Source organism: Pinus tabuliformis, chromosome 9 (assembly GCF_031772625.1).
Source record: "Pinus tabuliformis cultivar Carrire ecotype Pingquan chromosome 9, CPIR1, whole genome shotgun sequence".
Classification (NCBI taxonomy): Eukaryota; Viridiplantae; Streptophyta; class Pinopsida; order Pinales; family Pinaceae; genus Pinus; species Pinus tabuliformis.
The window spans coordinates 1,472,805,354-1,472,821,634 of NC_142307.1; the positions used below are offsets into that span (position 1 = coordinate 1,472,805,354).

The 16,281-nt window shown below is 34.5% G+C and overlaps 1 protein-coding gene and 1 pseudogene across 1 annotated transcript; one reads left to right on the plus strand and one right to left on the minus strand.

Moving 5' to 3' along the window:
• Positions 1 to 871: 871 nt before the first annotated feature.
• Positions 872 to 1,552, minus strand: LOC149154175 (protein GAMETE CELL DEFECTIVE 1, mitochondrial pseudogene; annotated as a pseudogene).
• A 13,952-nt stretch (positions 1,553 to 15,504) lies between these two features.
• Positions 15,505 to 15,990, plus strand: LOC149154176 (trihelix transcription factor ASIL2-like). The gene has a single exon (XM_089444067.1). It carries the CDS (start codon positions 15,505 to 15,507, stop codon positions 15,988 to 15,990), a length of 486 nt encoding a protein of 161 aa, XP_089300193.1.
• The last annotated feature ends 291 nt before the right edge of the window (positions 15,991 to 16,281 follow it).

Consider the following 16,281-nt stretch of genomic DNA (forward strand, 5'->3'; position numbering starts at 1 on the left):
TCATGGTACGCTCAACAGAGTCTAGTTCTCAACTACTTGCCACTGAGGACATTTTGAAAGGATAAGCCATGACGCCCTCTTATAAAATCTCAGATTCTGAAACGAAATTACATAATTAACTAGCCTTATTCTTGATGGTCACTATCCCATGCATAAATTTGGGTCTATAGATGGAATGATGATATTCTCCTCCAATCAGAAGAGCTTTGATTGGTGGTCTATAGTTAAGGGCTTTGCGAGAGGTGAAAAAATGGGTTCAAATCAGGGTTTGTTTGGGGAGACAGAGTAGGATAAGGAGAACTTGACCAATCACATATAATTCTACTCTACTATTAACGATCATGTGGGTGGGTCTTTTACATGGCACGGATGGGGTGAACAAGAAATTGTGGGATTATATAGTATGCTTAGTCTAGGGGAGGGCAGGGAGCAATATGAAGAGGAGAGACTCTACTTACATCTGGTTCAATCTTCTTCATGTGGTATCAGAGCATTATAGTTCTTAGGGCCTGAATGATTTTGTGGTAATTTTCCATGGAAGATTATGAGTGATAGTGATATCTTAACTAGAGCCATATGGGCCTGAGACTTGGCCCCTTCCAAGCTGAGGGAAAATATGTATTTGTTTTGAGTTATGCATGGCAGACTATGTGAAAATTTTATGGCTAAGATGGGAGATTGCACGCGAAGAGATTGCATTCCAGCTGAGGGACGAATTTGGAAGATAATTTCTTTTGAAATCGGACGCTGCATTTGATTTATCTGTGCATTATAAGTGCCAAAACATCCCTACAAGGAGGATCAAATCAGTATTATGGTGGAGGTTTTCTTGTCCTATTTTCTAGCAATTTATTGTGATATCATATCACTGTCAAGCCCATACTTCAGAGCATCTACCACGTCGTCTTCCTCCGTTATTGATAGCAAAAGAAATAGTCACATAAATCAGATGAATAGAGGCTGAGAAATCAGATGTGCAAGGGCTGAGATTTAATGGACCTAGCTCCTCTATGGTGAACTTCCATCCTTCTAGAGGTCTCCTTCGATTATATTTATGACATTTAACCTTACCAACAATCTGTGCTTTGTTGAAATTCATACGCTGCACAAATTCCTGATAGAGCATTTCGTCCTCCCTCTAAGATATCTCCCACAACTTTTCATCGGGATCTTTTGCAGTGCCATCCTCAGGCATAACTTTGAAATCTGGACAAAGAGGAAGCTCTGCTACATGAAATTTGCAATCTGCAGATTTACATAATTCTGGACATGTATCCAGCAGCTGCTCCACGACATCATCAAGTGGGCGTCCCATCCTCTTCTCCATTTCCTCCTCGTCCTCCTTCAGCCACAGTATCGTGTGGACTCTCTGGCGCATGATCCTGAAATCCTTTGCCAGCCTTTCCACATTGTAAACCTCAGGATTCTCCTTGTGCAGTTTGTACATCTCTTGCTTCTCCGAGTCCTTAAAATAAGAACCCCTGAGCCTCGGCTCCCTCACCTGCTTCAATAAAATAAAGGTTTTGGTTATCTTCTGATCGATGTTGTCCATCACATTTTTGTTTTCTCTAGTTGTTTTTACTCAGTGCAGCTATTTTTCTCACCTGTTGGACGTTTTGGCATCTCCATGGGCAGAATAGCAAATGACGGAAAATGAAGAGAAGGGGAAGCGACAACACCAGCAATCGACATGGCTAAAATTACACCCTGCCTCTCCAAATTCACGGCAAATTATCCAGAGAATGCTTGGAGAAATCAACTCAATGAGTTGTAGAAATGTGGAGACAAAGACGATGAGTCTGCTATGTACAATAATTTTTTGCTAGAGTTTGCCCAGAAGGAAGGAATTCCTTTCCCAGAGTACACGATAAACCAATCTAGTCCATCACATATATCTATTTTCAAAAGCATTGTTAAGTTTGCTGGAACGACATGCTCTTAAGTCATCCTTTTTGCCTAGAGGAAATCTGCCAAAGTTGAGTGTGGGTCAGGGGAATCAGAATATAATTGTATCGGCTACCCAATTTTGCAAGCGGCTTGCTTATCAATATTTCTATTTTTTGAGTGATAAGGTTGTAATTCTAGGAGGTTTGAAAAGTCCTTTTACTAGTTGAGTCAATGTCCATTATTTTTTGAAGATAATTTGACGCCAAGGAGTTCTCAGTCTGTGCTTGAGATGCCTCATTGAAGACATTGTCATGATGATGTATATTGAAGGTTAATAAAAACATCTCTTTTTGTGGTGATCGTGTCCTAGATCAACCCGAAATTGAATAACGGGATCATAGGTACACTCTGTGTCGTGAATGTGCTTGCATGATTTGAGTTGAATCTGTAAAACACTCTCTTTATTATGCTTAAACAAAACAACTACATGCACATAAGCAAGCTTAAGTATAAGAACGCTTATTCAAGCTCCTATAATCAAGATTAAGTTCATAAGCACAAAGCGTCACATCATCAACTTGATAAGATGATCTTCCAAGCAAGAAAATTTCACATTCTGTAATCAAAGCCATCAAGTTAGGAATGCTACAAAATCAAGCATTTCAAGCCAAGGTGACATCAACATCATCAACACTTTTTGTATCACTTGCAGCTAAACATTTTTTAACTGAATTGTACGGGTGCATTCTCGGTTGTAACGGACACCCTAATTTGAATTGTTAAGGTGAATACATTAAGTCAAGTAAGTCTTCAACTGAGTCATCAAGATTGAATTTGTCATTTGTATCTTGGGTGCATTTTCGACAATGTTCAACACCCTTTCCTTTTTTACAAATCACCACATTCAGTGAGTACATTCAAGAAATCACAAGTGTCAGTAATCAATCAAGCAAGTTCAAGTGAGCATCAAATCAAGCCAGTGTTTAAAGCGAGTGTGTCATTCAAAGCAAGCGAGCATGTCATTCAAACAACAAAGCAAGCAAGTGTGTCATTCAAACAACCAAGCAAGCGAGTGTGTCAAAATCAAGTGCGAAATTTCAAAGCATGACATCTACAACAAACGAGCCTATGTAAAGTTCATTAAAGCATTCATAACGTTCCATTCAAGCAAAGTGATTGTCATCAAGTGAGCGTACAATCAGCAGTTCAAGCAAGTGTTTAAAAGCATCAGCAAAATAACAACCAATACAAGCGAGCGTGTCATTTCAGTGATCGACTCAAGCGAGCAATTTTTTCAAGCACGAATTCTACAACAAGCGAGCCTGACTTCAAAGTAGGCAAGCTAACATTGACACACATTCAACTGTCACAAATTCTTACCAATTTGATTTTATCATCAGCTGACGACATGGTGAACATCAGCAAAACTACTCTTGTTGACATTCAAGTGCATATTCAACATGCACATGAAACGATTGAGTTCCTTCAACTGGAGTCGCAACTGCAGAGGAATGAGTTGCAAGAGAAGCGTGTTGCATCCAAGTCTTTGACCAACCTAGAGACAGTTGATCATTTGACTTCATTCATCCAACCAGCTTCAAGTGTTGATGTTGTTCCAGTTCAACTTTCTTCCAAACCCATCATCAAGCCATGGGAAGAAATTCAAAGTAATCGAAATTGACGTGGCTTAGGATATGTCAAAGATAACGACAACTTACATATCCCTAATTATTCAAAGCCCATTCAGTTTGTCAGTGCCGGATTACTTGAACAAATCACCTTAGCAAGTTCTCAACAACTTGCAGACCGACGTCAATGCACCCAAACTGAAATTGCAGACAAACAAAAATGCACACAAACTCAAGTTGCAGACAAACCGAAATGTTCTCATTGTCAAAGAACAGTCATCTGGAAGATCAGTGTTTTGATCACCATCCTTGCCACCATTGTGGCAAGAAAAATCATTCATTAGAGAAATGCTGCAAACAAGACCAACCTGCCAAATTAAAGATTGATTATTCATGGATTGATCCTTGGGAATGGTCATCCACAGCCAGAAGATTGTACAAGTTTTACAATCGGATTCACTCACACATATTGCAGCCAACAGTCAAATGAAGATGGTACTCTCATGCAGTTGAATGGGGGAGTACACCAATGAAATACTCCTCCACATACAGGGGGGAGTTCAGATATATTTTGGAGAAGATTGCCTCTCCTTTCAACTGAAAAAGGGGGGAAAATGTCAATGAAATTGACAAGTGGTTGTCAGACTGAAAGTCTCAACAACATCAGTGAAGCAGCCAGTGGGCATCTTCATCAGCCAGTGGGCGATCATCATCAACAAATACGCCAGTGGGTGTTCATCAAATTGTGTCAGTGGACACCGGATGTTGTTTTCAAGAAAAGGACAGTTGGATCCTTTTGTGGCTTGGCACATGATGGAGTTGTCAAGAGACATTCAGAGATGAATCAGACATGCAGCTGATTCATGTTCTCTTCAAACTTGAGTTTTTTTAGCATCCAGCTTTGGCGATTTTCCAGGCAAATGTCTTTTTAGGATCAACTTGAGAACTTGGAAGATGGTTCCTTGTTCATTTTTGATTTATCATTGAGGGGGGGAATGTTAGCCTCACTCTCTTAAAAATCAATAATAAATCCAATTATTAAATTAAATAAATAAAATCATGAGAATTCCTCAAACTAAGGAGTCTAGTTTGGATGAGAGATTCTCTCCAACTAGCTCTCCTAAATTAGTGTGTAAGTTGAGAAATTGTCTCAACCAAGTGAGTCTAAGATAGACGCACTATCTTAAGACCACTTACTCATGTATTTAAATGTATTATTAAATTATTTGAATAATGAGAATTACATGAGCATGAGAGACCACATGATGGCTCTCTGCCTTTTCCGCCAGTTTAATTTTTGTGTGTTAATTTGTTGTGCATATGGTTATATGGCTTTGTGATTCTTCTTCAAACATAAACACAAAGATACAACGAAAACAAGAAATTCAATTCATTAATAACAAAGTACTGAAAAAAAATATTACAAACATAATTGAAATAAACTAGCTTGGGCGATGGTAGCTTATCTCTAAGAAGAGATGCGGCAACTACATGCCTCTAAATTATGCTACAATGAGGCTCAAGGACCTTTTTAATATTGAACAACAAAGGGAAACCCTAAAAAACCAAAACCCTAACCCTAGGAGATGGAACGCTAAGAGTTTGTGGGCCCTGATGAGGTTATTTGGACAGCCAACTTCCCAGGGTTGTAACTTGGTCATATGATCTATATTTGGCACGTACGATACATTTTTAGAAAGATCTCTCCCAGTACTAAAATATTTGTGGTAGGTAGTATGACTATGGATAAGCTATGGACCTCAAAAAAATGTCGTTTAGGGGGTCAAAACTGCTCTGAAAGTTCAGGACCCAAAAAAATGCTAAAAATAGTAAATTGTGCTATAATCAAGGAAACTGATGAAACCAATTAGAGGTCCAAGTGGAATATGCGGGTGGCCACCAATATCCATCTAGATAAAAAATATCCCACTAAAACCACTAGAGAGAGAGTAGCACAATTCTAGAAACCCATGAGATTTCTCTAATTCTAGATGCTTGACTTTCTCTTACAACTCCTTAATAATTTCATCTTACTAAGTAAGCTTCTCCTATGGACTTCTACCTCTACATTTATAAGCATTGTTTTGTTCTTGTATTTATCCATTTGGGATTTCATGTTGTTTAGTTTCCTCCTTGTAAACTTCATGTCTTTTTCATATTGTAGCTCATGGGCCTTTTTCCAAATTTCATATTTTTTCATTCCCTAAACCATCGCTTCCTAATTATCATGGAAAATCCTCTGACACTACTAACATGAGTTATGAAATTTATCCAAAGGGTCGATCATTATAATTTCAAACAAAAACATGGTTAGTTTGCCTTTTCTATTAATAAACTGCACAAGGGTGTAGATATAATGACCAATGGAATACTCTCTTCTCATACTAGATAATTTTGGTATGAATGCCTAGACTAGAATATTTTGAACCACTTCAAAGCAAGGATGCAAATTAACCTAACTTCTAGAGGTCACGAACGTAAATTGGAATGAAACAAGATGGAGAATATTATCAAGTTGCTCCTATTACACAACGCAACACCACCAAGGCAAACAAATACTAATTCACATAGAGAAAGGAAGAGAAATATATAGAAGAAATATATTTAATACACCTTTTCTCCAAACCCAAGATGAAGCCACTAGTGCACAATGTTGGTGGGGCGAGGGGGAAGGGAATAAAACACATGTGCATTGAAGACTCCCATCTAGCCAAGCTTAATTAAACTCTCCATACACCAACTTCTGTGAACTACATGAAGGGTCATCCCCAAGTGCATTGAAGACTCCCATCTAACCAAGCTTAAAGTAAATTCCCCATACACCAACTTCTGTGAACTACATGAAGGGTCATCCCCTTTCTACTATCGTGTTGCATGTTGTTACCATGTTTTTGGTTGGGAAAACAAGGTATTCCATATAAGATGAACACCTTCAATAAACACTCACACAACTGGGTCAAAGATCATAAAATCAATACTTTTACATGGGTAAAACCCTTTTGAAGGAAAAAAATCCACAACCCCAACCAATGTAGCCACTTAAGGCAATTTTATTCATGCAAAAGAAAAATTGTACATGAGAGAGCCTCACAATCGATCATCAACAATGACCCTCCATGCTCTTTAAATGGAGATCATCAATCAATTCAATGTTAAGTTAGCCACTAGTATTGAGAAGAATATGATTCATTGTATCACTCTATGTCTAGAACATATCAGGACTGTAAGATTACGGTGAAAATAATGCATACTAAATAAATGCACTAATAAACACACTTTTACCTAATAAACACATAAGACCAAGTTGAACTTACCTATCTCCTAATTGTCTATATATCCTAACATCCCCCCTTAAGAACAACTCGGATAGGGTTGAATAATTAGAAAGGTAACACAATAGGATAAGGAAGAAGGCATTGTAGCATGTATCCCCTTAATAAAAACTTCCCAAACTCCTAACATAGATTGACATTTGGAAAACTTGGCTTCTGTAAGAGACTTTGTGAAATGTCCACAACTTGATCTTCCTTAAGGAAAAATAATGCTTCAAGAACTTGACCATGAATTTTTTCCTATGAAGTGCATTTGTAGCTTAATGTGTTTTTGCATTGATATTGAATTGAATCTTTGATGAACTCGATGGCACTTTGATTGTTCAAGAGAGGGTGGTTGAATGTTTCTACTTGAATCCAAACTCTAAAAGGATATGTCGAAGCCACAAGGCTTCTTGACTTGTGCTAACCACTATGTGGTACTCTTCTTTTTTTTAAAGAAAGAGAAATAACATGTTGCTTCTTACAAGCCCAAGTGACAAGTCTCTAACCAAGATTGAAAACATAACCTATAGTATAATTCCAATCACCAAGGCCGTCATCCCAATTGAAACTAATGAAACCAATCAATAAAGGAGTCCCCCATAAATTGTAATGTATCCCAAACTAAACCGCACCTCGAATATATTGAAGTAAACTTTTTATTGCTTTCTAATGAATTTTGATAGGCTGTTTTCATATATCGAGCAACAAGATCCAAAATAAAATAAATATCAAGATCAATATGAGTCAAATATAAGAAGCTACCAACTAACTAGTACAATGAAGTAGCATCAATTTCAGGTGTAGTGAAAATGGTAGCAAGTTTGAATCCACACTAGAAGGAAGAAGGGATTGGTTCAAAATATTCCACGCAAAATAAATAAAGAAGATCAAACACATACTTAGGTTGGGAAAGAAAAATCCTTTCCTTGGAATTCAATACTCAAAGGCCAAGGAAATAATGCAAATGGCCTAAGTCTATCATTTCAAACTTCTTATTAAGGTTTGATTTTACATGGGTCAAAAGTTTAGGGTCACTACCAGTGAGGGTAGTTTCATCAGTATAATGAATAAGGATTACTAGATGACTTCCTCATTTCTTGGTATAGAAATTGGGGTCACAATGGCATCTAGAAAAAGTCGATGTCAAGAAGAAAGTTATCCATCTTAGAGTACCAAGTTTGAGGGGATTGCTTAAAACCATAGAGAGAATTTGTAAGGTAGAAAACAAGGTTGGAGTCACTCTAAAAATATCCAGTAGGTTGTTCCATGCATATTTATTCTTGTAGATCCATGTAAGAAGGCAGATTTAACATCCGTGTAATGGACCTCCCATCTATCTATGGTAGGAAAGGCTAGAACAAGGAAGATGGAATTCATTTTGGTAATAGGGACCAAGGTTTCATTGTAGTCAATTCCTTCAACTTGAGAGAATCCTTGAGAAATTGATTGAGCCTTATGTCTTTCAACACTTCCATCTAATGTATACTTAGTTCTATATATTCATTTACATCTTATAATTTTTCTTCCTTTTGGAAAAGGCACAAGTTTCCAAATATCATTCAACCTTAAGGAATGATAATACTCATTAATTGTTGTGTCCCAATATGGATGACTTGAGGATTATACAAATTTTTGTGGCTCATGAGTCTCTGAAAATTGATCCAAAAGGGAGGAGGCATACTAGAATCAGAATGAATATGACATTGACCTGTAGGATTATCAACAATATTATTGGTTACTTCTCATGTTGAATGGACCCATCTAAGAAGTTGTGGTGTTGATGCAAGTTCATGTATGGACTCATCTGGTGGAAGGTGAGTAAGTGGAGGTGGATTTTCATCCTCATTATCATCATCCGAAGGAGATGAGAATAGGACTAGAAGATGGCACAAACATTGAAAATGGCTCATAGACTGAAGATGAAACAAATGTCAAATTAAGGTTATAGGCTAGGATATTTTCATCAATTTTAACAAATATTCCAATGATTATTTCATTGTAATGAGGCTGAATAACTTTGTAACCTTTGACATCTTCAAAATATCCAACAAAGATGCACTTCTTACTTTTAGGCTTTAATGTTTTCCTTTTTCATCAAGAATGTGAGCCCGTGCTACGCTACCAAATATATAGAAGTAGCTCACATCTAGCTTAATTTTATTCTACACTTATTCCAATGTTATATTTTTTAAATCCTTTATGGGATTGTGATCTATTATGTAATTTGCACATTTGATTGCTTCTAATTTATAATGAAGACTTTATCCCTTAGATTGGATCATATAATTGGCCATTTCCTTTAAAGTGTGGTTATTTCTCTTAGCACACCAATTTGTTGTGGTGCATATGGAATAATATGTTGCATTTGAATGCTTTGTGTAGTGCAGTGATTTGTTGTTAATATATTCACCTTCATTTTCTCTTCTTATCACTAAGAAAAGGCTACAAGAGGGTTGAGTCATGCTAAGCGGCACGCTTGTCAAAGCTATCTCAATGATGTTTGTCAAGAACACAACCTACACAAATACCATCTCTATAAGAAATGAGAGGAAGAGAAGCCACCATAATTTGATAACATATTTGTTGCAATGAGTGATAATTTAGATGACGAAACCAGTCATACTGAATTTTTCTCAAGTCATCACTGTGAGAAATTAAAACTGATGGAAAAGATGATGACCCAAAGTTGTCAAATTGTACAACATGGTAATATCATCAATTATTTCAATGGTTAGTACATGTTGAGGATCTTTCAAATCCTTGATTACAACTTGGTGAAATGAAAACTCTATTTTTTTAGCTTCACCTGAATGAGTGATCTACTATATTAATAGAAAGTTGCAAGAAAGACTTGGAATACACAATACATCATCAGAATGACCAACATTAACTATTCCAAACACTATAACACTAGGAGATCTATAATAAACAACAAATATATGTTTGGTGTTACAATCATTAAGAGTAGAAAAATGGATTTACCCTTAGATGCTCCAAAATCAATAAGGCACTAATAAAAAGAGGAAGTAGAGGTTGCATTGAATGAGAAACTAGAAGTAGAAAGTGCATATCCATGCAAAGAAGTGTTAGTAGAAGAAGAATCAAGATTCATGTTGTCATGCTTCTTTATTATTTCTTTTAAGGCCTCCATCTTTTAAAGCATTTAAACTCCATATGGTTGTATTTCCTGTAAAAACTGTAACATTTTTCATCCTTCTTACTCTTTAATTTTGGTCCTTTGTCACCATTAGGGGTAGAAGATGGCTAAGAGGGTTGAATACCGCTATTTTTCTTATTGTCGCGAAGATTTTGCTTCTTGGGATGTTTGGTTCTATTTTTTGTTGGGCCACTAAGGACTTATTAAATGAGCCTACATTGCTAATCACTCCAATATGCAACAACTTATTTTACGCTCTACTTAAAGGGCCACAAAGGGATTCAAGAGTGAGATATTTATATATAGTTCTTAGAGCTTCTCTAGTGGCATAAAAAGTAGATACAAAAATAGAATATGTGAGACTAAGCTTGGAAAGAATAGCATATATATATACATCAGTCATCTTTCATATGAACTTAACAATATTTAAGTAAATGTCTTAAGTGTTTGGAAATTAGATAAATAATCTTCAATGCAAGAGAAATAATTAGGCCTTAAAGTCATGGTATGATTTCAAGCTAACCAACTCTAATAACACTAAGTTCACCAAATATATTTTTCAACTTTTCCCTCGCTACATCTAATTCATTAATTCCTTAAAAATGAAATCATAAATAAAGAGAAATGGACGTTTCAATTAATCCACATGCTTTATCATTCTTATTATCCCATTTGGACTTTTTTTCGACATTAGTTGGGTCATTTTTTATGCAAGGTAATCTTGTGCAGTTCTTTACTTCTTAGTTTATCATCCACGTGGGATTTCCATGAGAAGTTGTTGGTACTAGTGTGGTACTAGTAAGCAAAAGTTCACTTGCAGTGGACATATTAAAAAATGAAGATAATCTAGATTCAGAAGCTAAAACCAACTATATGGATGGAAAGCTATTGAAAAAATAACATGTTTAAAATAAAATAAAATAAAAGAAACCCACTAAAAATGACCTTTGAATGTGAAAACTATACCCATTTCATATATATATAACAACGACGTGATAGGTTGAAGTTGGGCCATGTGGTGATGGATGCTACCAAGAAACAAAACAAAAAAAAATTCCTTCATTAGATTTGCCTAATAAAAATGAAATATATTTTATAATAAAGTCACAAAATAACTGAAATTTACATGAACTTTTTCAAAAAAGTAACATAAAGAAAGAAACTTGAACTTAAGGCCTCTCACTAAGTGAAGTAACTTTCAATCAAATGAGCTAGTGCAAAACACAGTAATATTAATCAAGGAGGATGAAGTAGTAGCAATTGTTGTTGAAATCAAAGATCTCATATTAAATAACATAATTTCAATCAAGTAAGATAGTGCAAAACACATAAGAATATCAGTGAAGAAGGTGGTTGTTGATGTTGTTGTTAGGGCTTCACCTAGAAGTACATGCTTACCAAAAAAGTCATGCTCATACAAAAGCAAGCGATAGTTTGGAAAAAAATTGAAACTCAACAAGAATGAGGTTATATCTCAATTAGGATACCCAAAAAATTAAAGTTTTCTTTCCTTTTTTTATTTGTCAAGATCACACAAAGTACACAACAAAGAGCATATAGTAAAAAGAAAAAAAAATGTTCTATTTCTGACTTATTGAGATCACATAGAGTACATAACAAGAAGCATACTTAGACCAGAAAGAGTAGAAAAAGAAGAATAAAAAGAATAAAGAATAAAATATGAATTTTGAATAAAATTCAAAAATAAAAAATAAAAAACTAACAAGGGTGTATTCATATGATATACCTCTAGATAAAAACTATCTCGGCAAGCAGACACCTTTTCAAATGAAATGAAAGATGTTATTAATTGAAAGCATTGTTCCAAACACAATGGAATAACCTACTTAGGCCAGAAACATACAGAAATAACAGTTATTAGAAATGCATCGACATGGACTCAAGATCTTGATCAACAACAAGAGCATATCTTCAAATGGGTTTTGATATCATGTTCATGAAAACATGGTATTCCATATAGGATGAACACCCTCACTAAGCACTCACACAACTAGATCAAAGATTATAACATCAATGTTTTTACATTGTTAAAACCTTCTAAGAGCAAAATCATAAACAACCCAAGCCAATGTGGCTACTTGAGGCAATGTTATTAATGCAAAAGAAAATTTGTACATGAGAGAGTTTCTCACAATCAATCATCAATAACGACCCTCCATGCTCTTTCAATAGAGGTCATGAATCAATCTTATGCTAAGTTATGGATCAATAATCATTAGCATCGAAGAGAATATGAGTTGTCAAATCACTTAATGTCTATTATATATCATGAATGTTGGATTATGATGCAACAAATGCATATTAAAGAAACACACTTTTATATATTAAACACATTAGACCAAGTTGAACTTAACTAAATATTAAGTGTCTAAATATCCTAATAATTGTGACTTTCCTTTATCCTTTATCTCAGTCATAAACAATAGCGAGGATATAAACTTAGAGTGGATTGGAAAATAAATCCCACCCTCACACACCCTTGCTTGATTTTCTAGCAATTTACCGAAAGTGAGGATGCAAGATAAAACAACTTAAGCATCAGCCAAATAATTGAGTTCATGAAGTGCATCGAAAAATACCACTTTTAAAAACCCCTCTACTAGCTTATGAATTTGAATAATAAGCCTTTGAAAAATAGATCCTTGAGAGAGATTTTTTTTACCATATCATGAACAACAACCAATGATAGAACCATGATAGAACCTCCATGATAGACAACTAATTAACCCCTTTGTTTTTCATAATCTAGACCCTTTTCCAAAGCATTAACATATGTTTGATTATTGGTAATATTATCCATCCCCGAATTAGCATAAGCGATTTCTTCTTTTCCTTAGAGATCAAAAATCACTTCCTCGCCAACCTCATCCCACACTTGCCAACACTTACATATTAGTATTTTTTTATTTACACCAAAACTTATTTTAAACAAATGAAAAATTCACATCTTAAAATATTTATAATTAATATAAAAACATATTTAATTGTAAAAATGAAATTATTTTTCATATCATTTATAAAACTTCTAAATAATATAAATCTATAACATAAATATTGCTACAAACATTTTTTATCAATTTCAAAAATAATTTTGAAATATAATAAGTGCTACATAGTAGTTATTACCTACCATTTAGGTTAAATATAGTAATGTTGTAATTTGATAGGTAGATGATGGATTTTTAAACAAATATCAAACATAAAACAAAGTAAATGAATAGTAAAAAGTGGTTTACCAAATTATTGAATATGTAATGTTTTCACTCTCAATAATAACTATCCCAAGTAATATTTTAAATATGTTGTAGAAATGTCAAGAATAAAAAAGATGAATAGTAAAAAGTGGTTCTCCAAATTACTATATATGTAACGTAATTCACAATTATTATGTGAATCTACATGACATAGAATAAAAATGGTTTGTATGGTTATTGGAAACGTGTTACTTAGCAAAATCTAAAGCAGATCCCTGTACAAATACACTAGTAATCAATTAAAAATTAGAAGTGACAACATGTGCCATGTTATAATTGCTTCCAAGAAATACTTCAGACTTTATAATCATTACCAAATAAAATGTTATACAATACAACGAATAAGATTTAAGAAAAACAAATTTACTTTTTATTAAATAATAATAAATAGTTTATAAAATTAAATTATGAACTAGTTTCAAAAAAAAATTGATCAACTGTAGATTGTTAAACAGTCAATACCATGCCTAATGCGCTAATAATATTATGATGACTTCTTTCTTTTGATATTAACATTTTTATAGATTTGAAAGTTAATTTTGAAATACTAATTCACACAATAATATTATAAGATGATAACTTTCTTCTTTATTTTTAGTTGATAATTTCAAACGTGAACTTTTAATTCGTTATCTTATTATACTCGGACAGTTGTATTGTAATTATCTTATGTTCGAAATAGTTTGAATTTTAATTAGTTCTGAAAATTTTAAACATAAAAATTAAAAGTTATTAAAGTTTTGAAAAAATTAATTATTAAATGAAATATTTGGAAAATTAAAAATATTTTTTTTTAATTTGAATTTTTATTTTTTTTATTGGCTTATAGAGATAAAATCATTAATTTTATCGGGTTATAAATAGAATTTGTTATAAATTAAATTTATTTTAAAAATAAAAATAAAAATTATATGCTACCGAGTGTCATAATAATACATGCATCAAATCTTATGAAAAACTGTACACCAATCAAATCTCAATATTTATGAAAATTTCATTTGTGTCAATGTATAACTTTTGAAAATAATTTACAAAGTTTACTTAAATTTTTGAGAAAATTCAACAATGACAATTTTTTTGGTTGTAAAATTATATATATATATATATATATATATATATATATATATATAAAATGTGAAATTACTTTATATATAGATTCGTCTTTATATATATATATATAATGTGAAATTGTACTTTATATATAGATTCGTCTTTATATATAACATTGACATATATAATCCACGGGGCCTTCACTCAAGGAACCTCTGACATAGGGTGTGGGTTCTTGGCATACTAAAGAATACTCTTAATTCGACTACATATTGGAAAATACCTCTAAAAATCACATTATTTAACCTCCTACTAATATGAACCTAATACACCCTCCCAATTTAAAAAACCCCTACTTTCACTAGATATTGTAGGTATCCATTTTTCCATTACTTTTTTTATAGCCTTTTATATTTTCTCATTAAATTTGAGCTTGATTTTTTATACGTACCAATATAAAACCCTTTTACCCCCTATTATATGGTCAATATATTATGTCATTTTTTCCTCAATATATATCCCCCAATATGAATGCACGTAGTATGGTATTGCTCCCCCAGTGAAGCCCTTATGATATAATCACATCTAAAATTATTATGTCACTACTTAAATAAAATATTCCTAAACGATAATGGGATTATAAGGGGAAATTTTTAACAAATTCTTTTTTAAACATTACTACTAGAACTTCAATATTATTGTAACAACAACAAAAAAAATCCAACAAACACATTTATGGTATTCTATCACTTCCTATATCAATATAGAGATATTTTTGAAAATGCAATCTAAGTTCTTTGATGCAGGAGCATCGGGACACCTCAATGAAAAAAATTAAAGGAAGAAGACAAGTGGACGATCACGTGGACAGCCAGGCAAACCACAACTGAATTCTATTCAAGAAACTAATTTTAGTTAAAAAAATCAGTTAAAACTGAATGTATGTGTAATAAGAACTGAAGGATTCTTGAGTAAATCAGGAAGAAAAGAGAGGGAAAACCCTGTGCGCGTGAGAGAGGGAAAAATGTAATTGCCAGAGAAATCTGGATTAAGGCTGAAATGCCTTAAAACTGTAAACTGAGTTTGTAAATAATAAAGATGTGTTTTTGTGAATTTATATTGTTCTCTGTGTCTTTATTATTACTATCTGTGTTTGAATTGTTGCCGTTCCTGTTTCATTTTCAAGACATATGATAATCCACAGAAAACCGCCTGGCCCCTGGACAGAGGTGGAGACCAACCACCTGATCGACGCCTACCAGGAGAAATGGTATGCCTTGAAGCGCGGCCAGCTGAAGGCTAGGCACTGGGAAGAGGTAGCCAACCTCGTATTCCTGCGCTGCGGGGGACTCGAACCCTCGAAGTCCTCCGTTCAGTGCCGCCACAAGATCGAGAAGCTCCACAAGAGATACTGGACAGAGAAGCAGCAGCAGGGGATCACCCGGGGTTCCAGGTGGGTTTTCTTCGAGCGGATGGATCAACTTGAGAACGGCCCTAGGGCGGATTCCGTTATTGTTCCCAATGGACGGCAACTGACGGAGCATGATTCCGACACGGCCGACAACAACCACAATAGCGACCACCCGCGGTCTTTTCATTACCAGGGCGGTTTGCCGTTAGATGAAGCCATGGGTGCCCCATTCCTGTCTTTGAAGAATGGCAGCGTGGGCGGATGAAGAACGATGACAATGTCATCAGGGGTTCTCGCCTGGTCTGTTCTGGGTTTGACCTGGCGTGGGCCTTCCTTAGTTAAAATGAAGCAAGAGACATCAGAATGCAGTGGCGGATAGGGTTTTCGTGGGCCCATAACCCACAGGCCCAAGATCGGAATTGTAAAAATTCTGAAAATGAAGATCACCTAGATTTCGTTTTCATCAAGTGGTATCAGAGCGGGAAAGATTTCCTGCGGAGAGGAGTTTTTGAAAGAAGAGGTACAGTTTTTAATTTTTAATTTATTTTGTGAAGGT

What these genes read in the sequence shown, in the direction of transcription:
- LOC149154176 (XM_089444067.1), top strand. Translation starts at nt 15,505, where the DNA reads ATGATAATCCACAGAAAACCGCCTGGCCCCTGGACAGAGGTGGAGACC.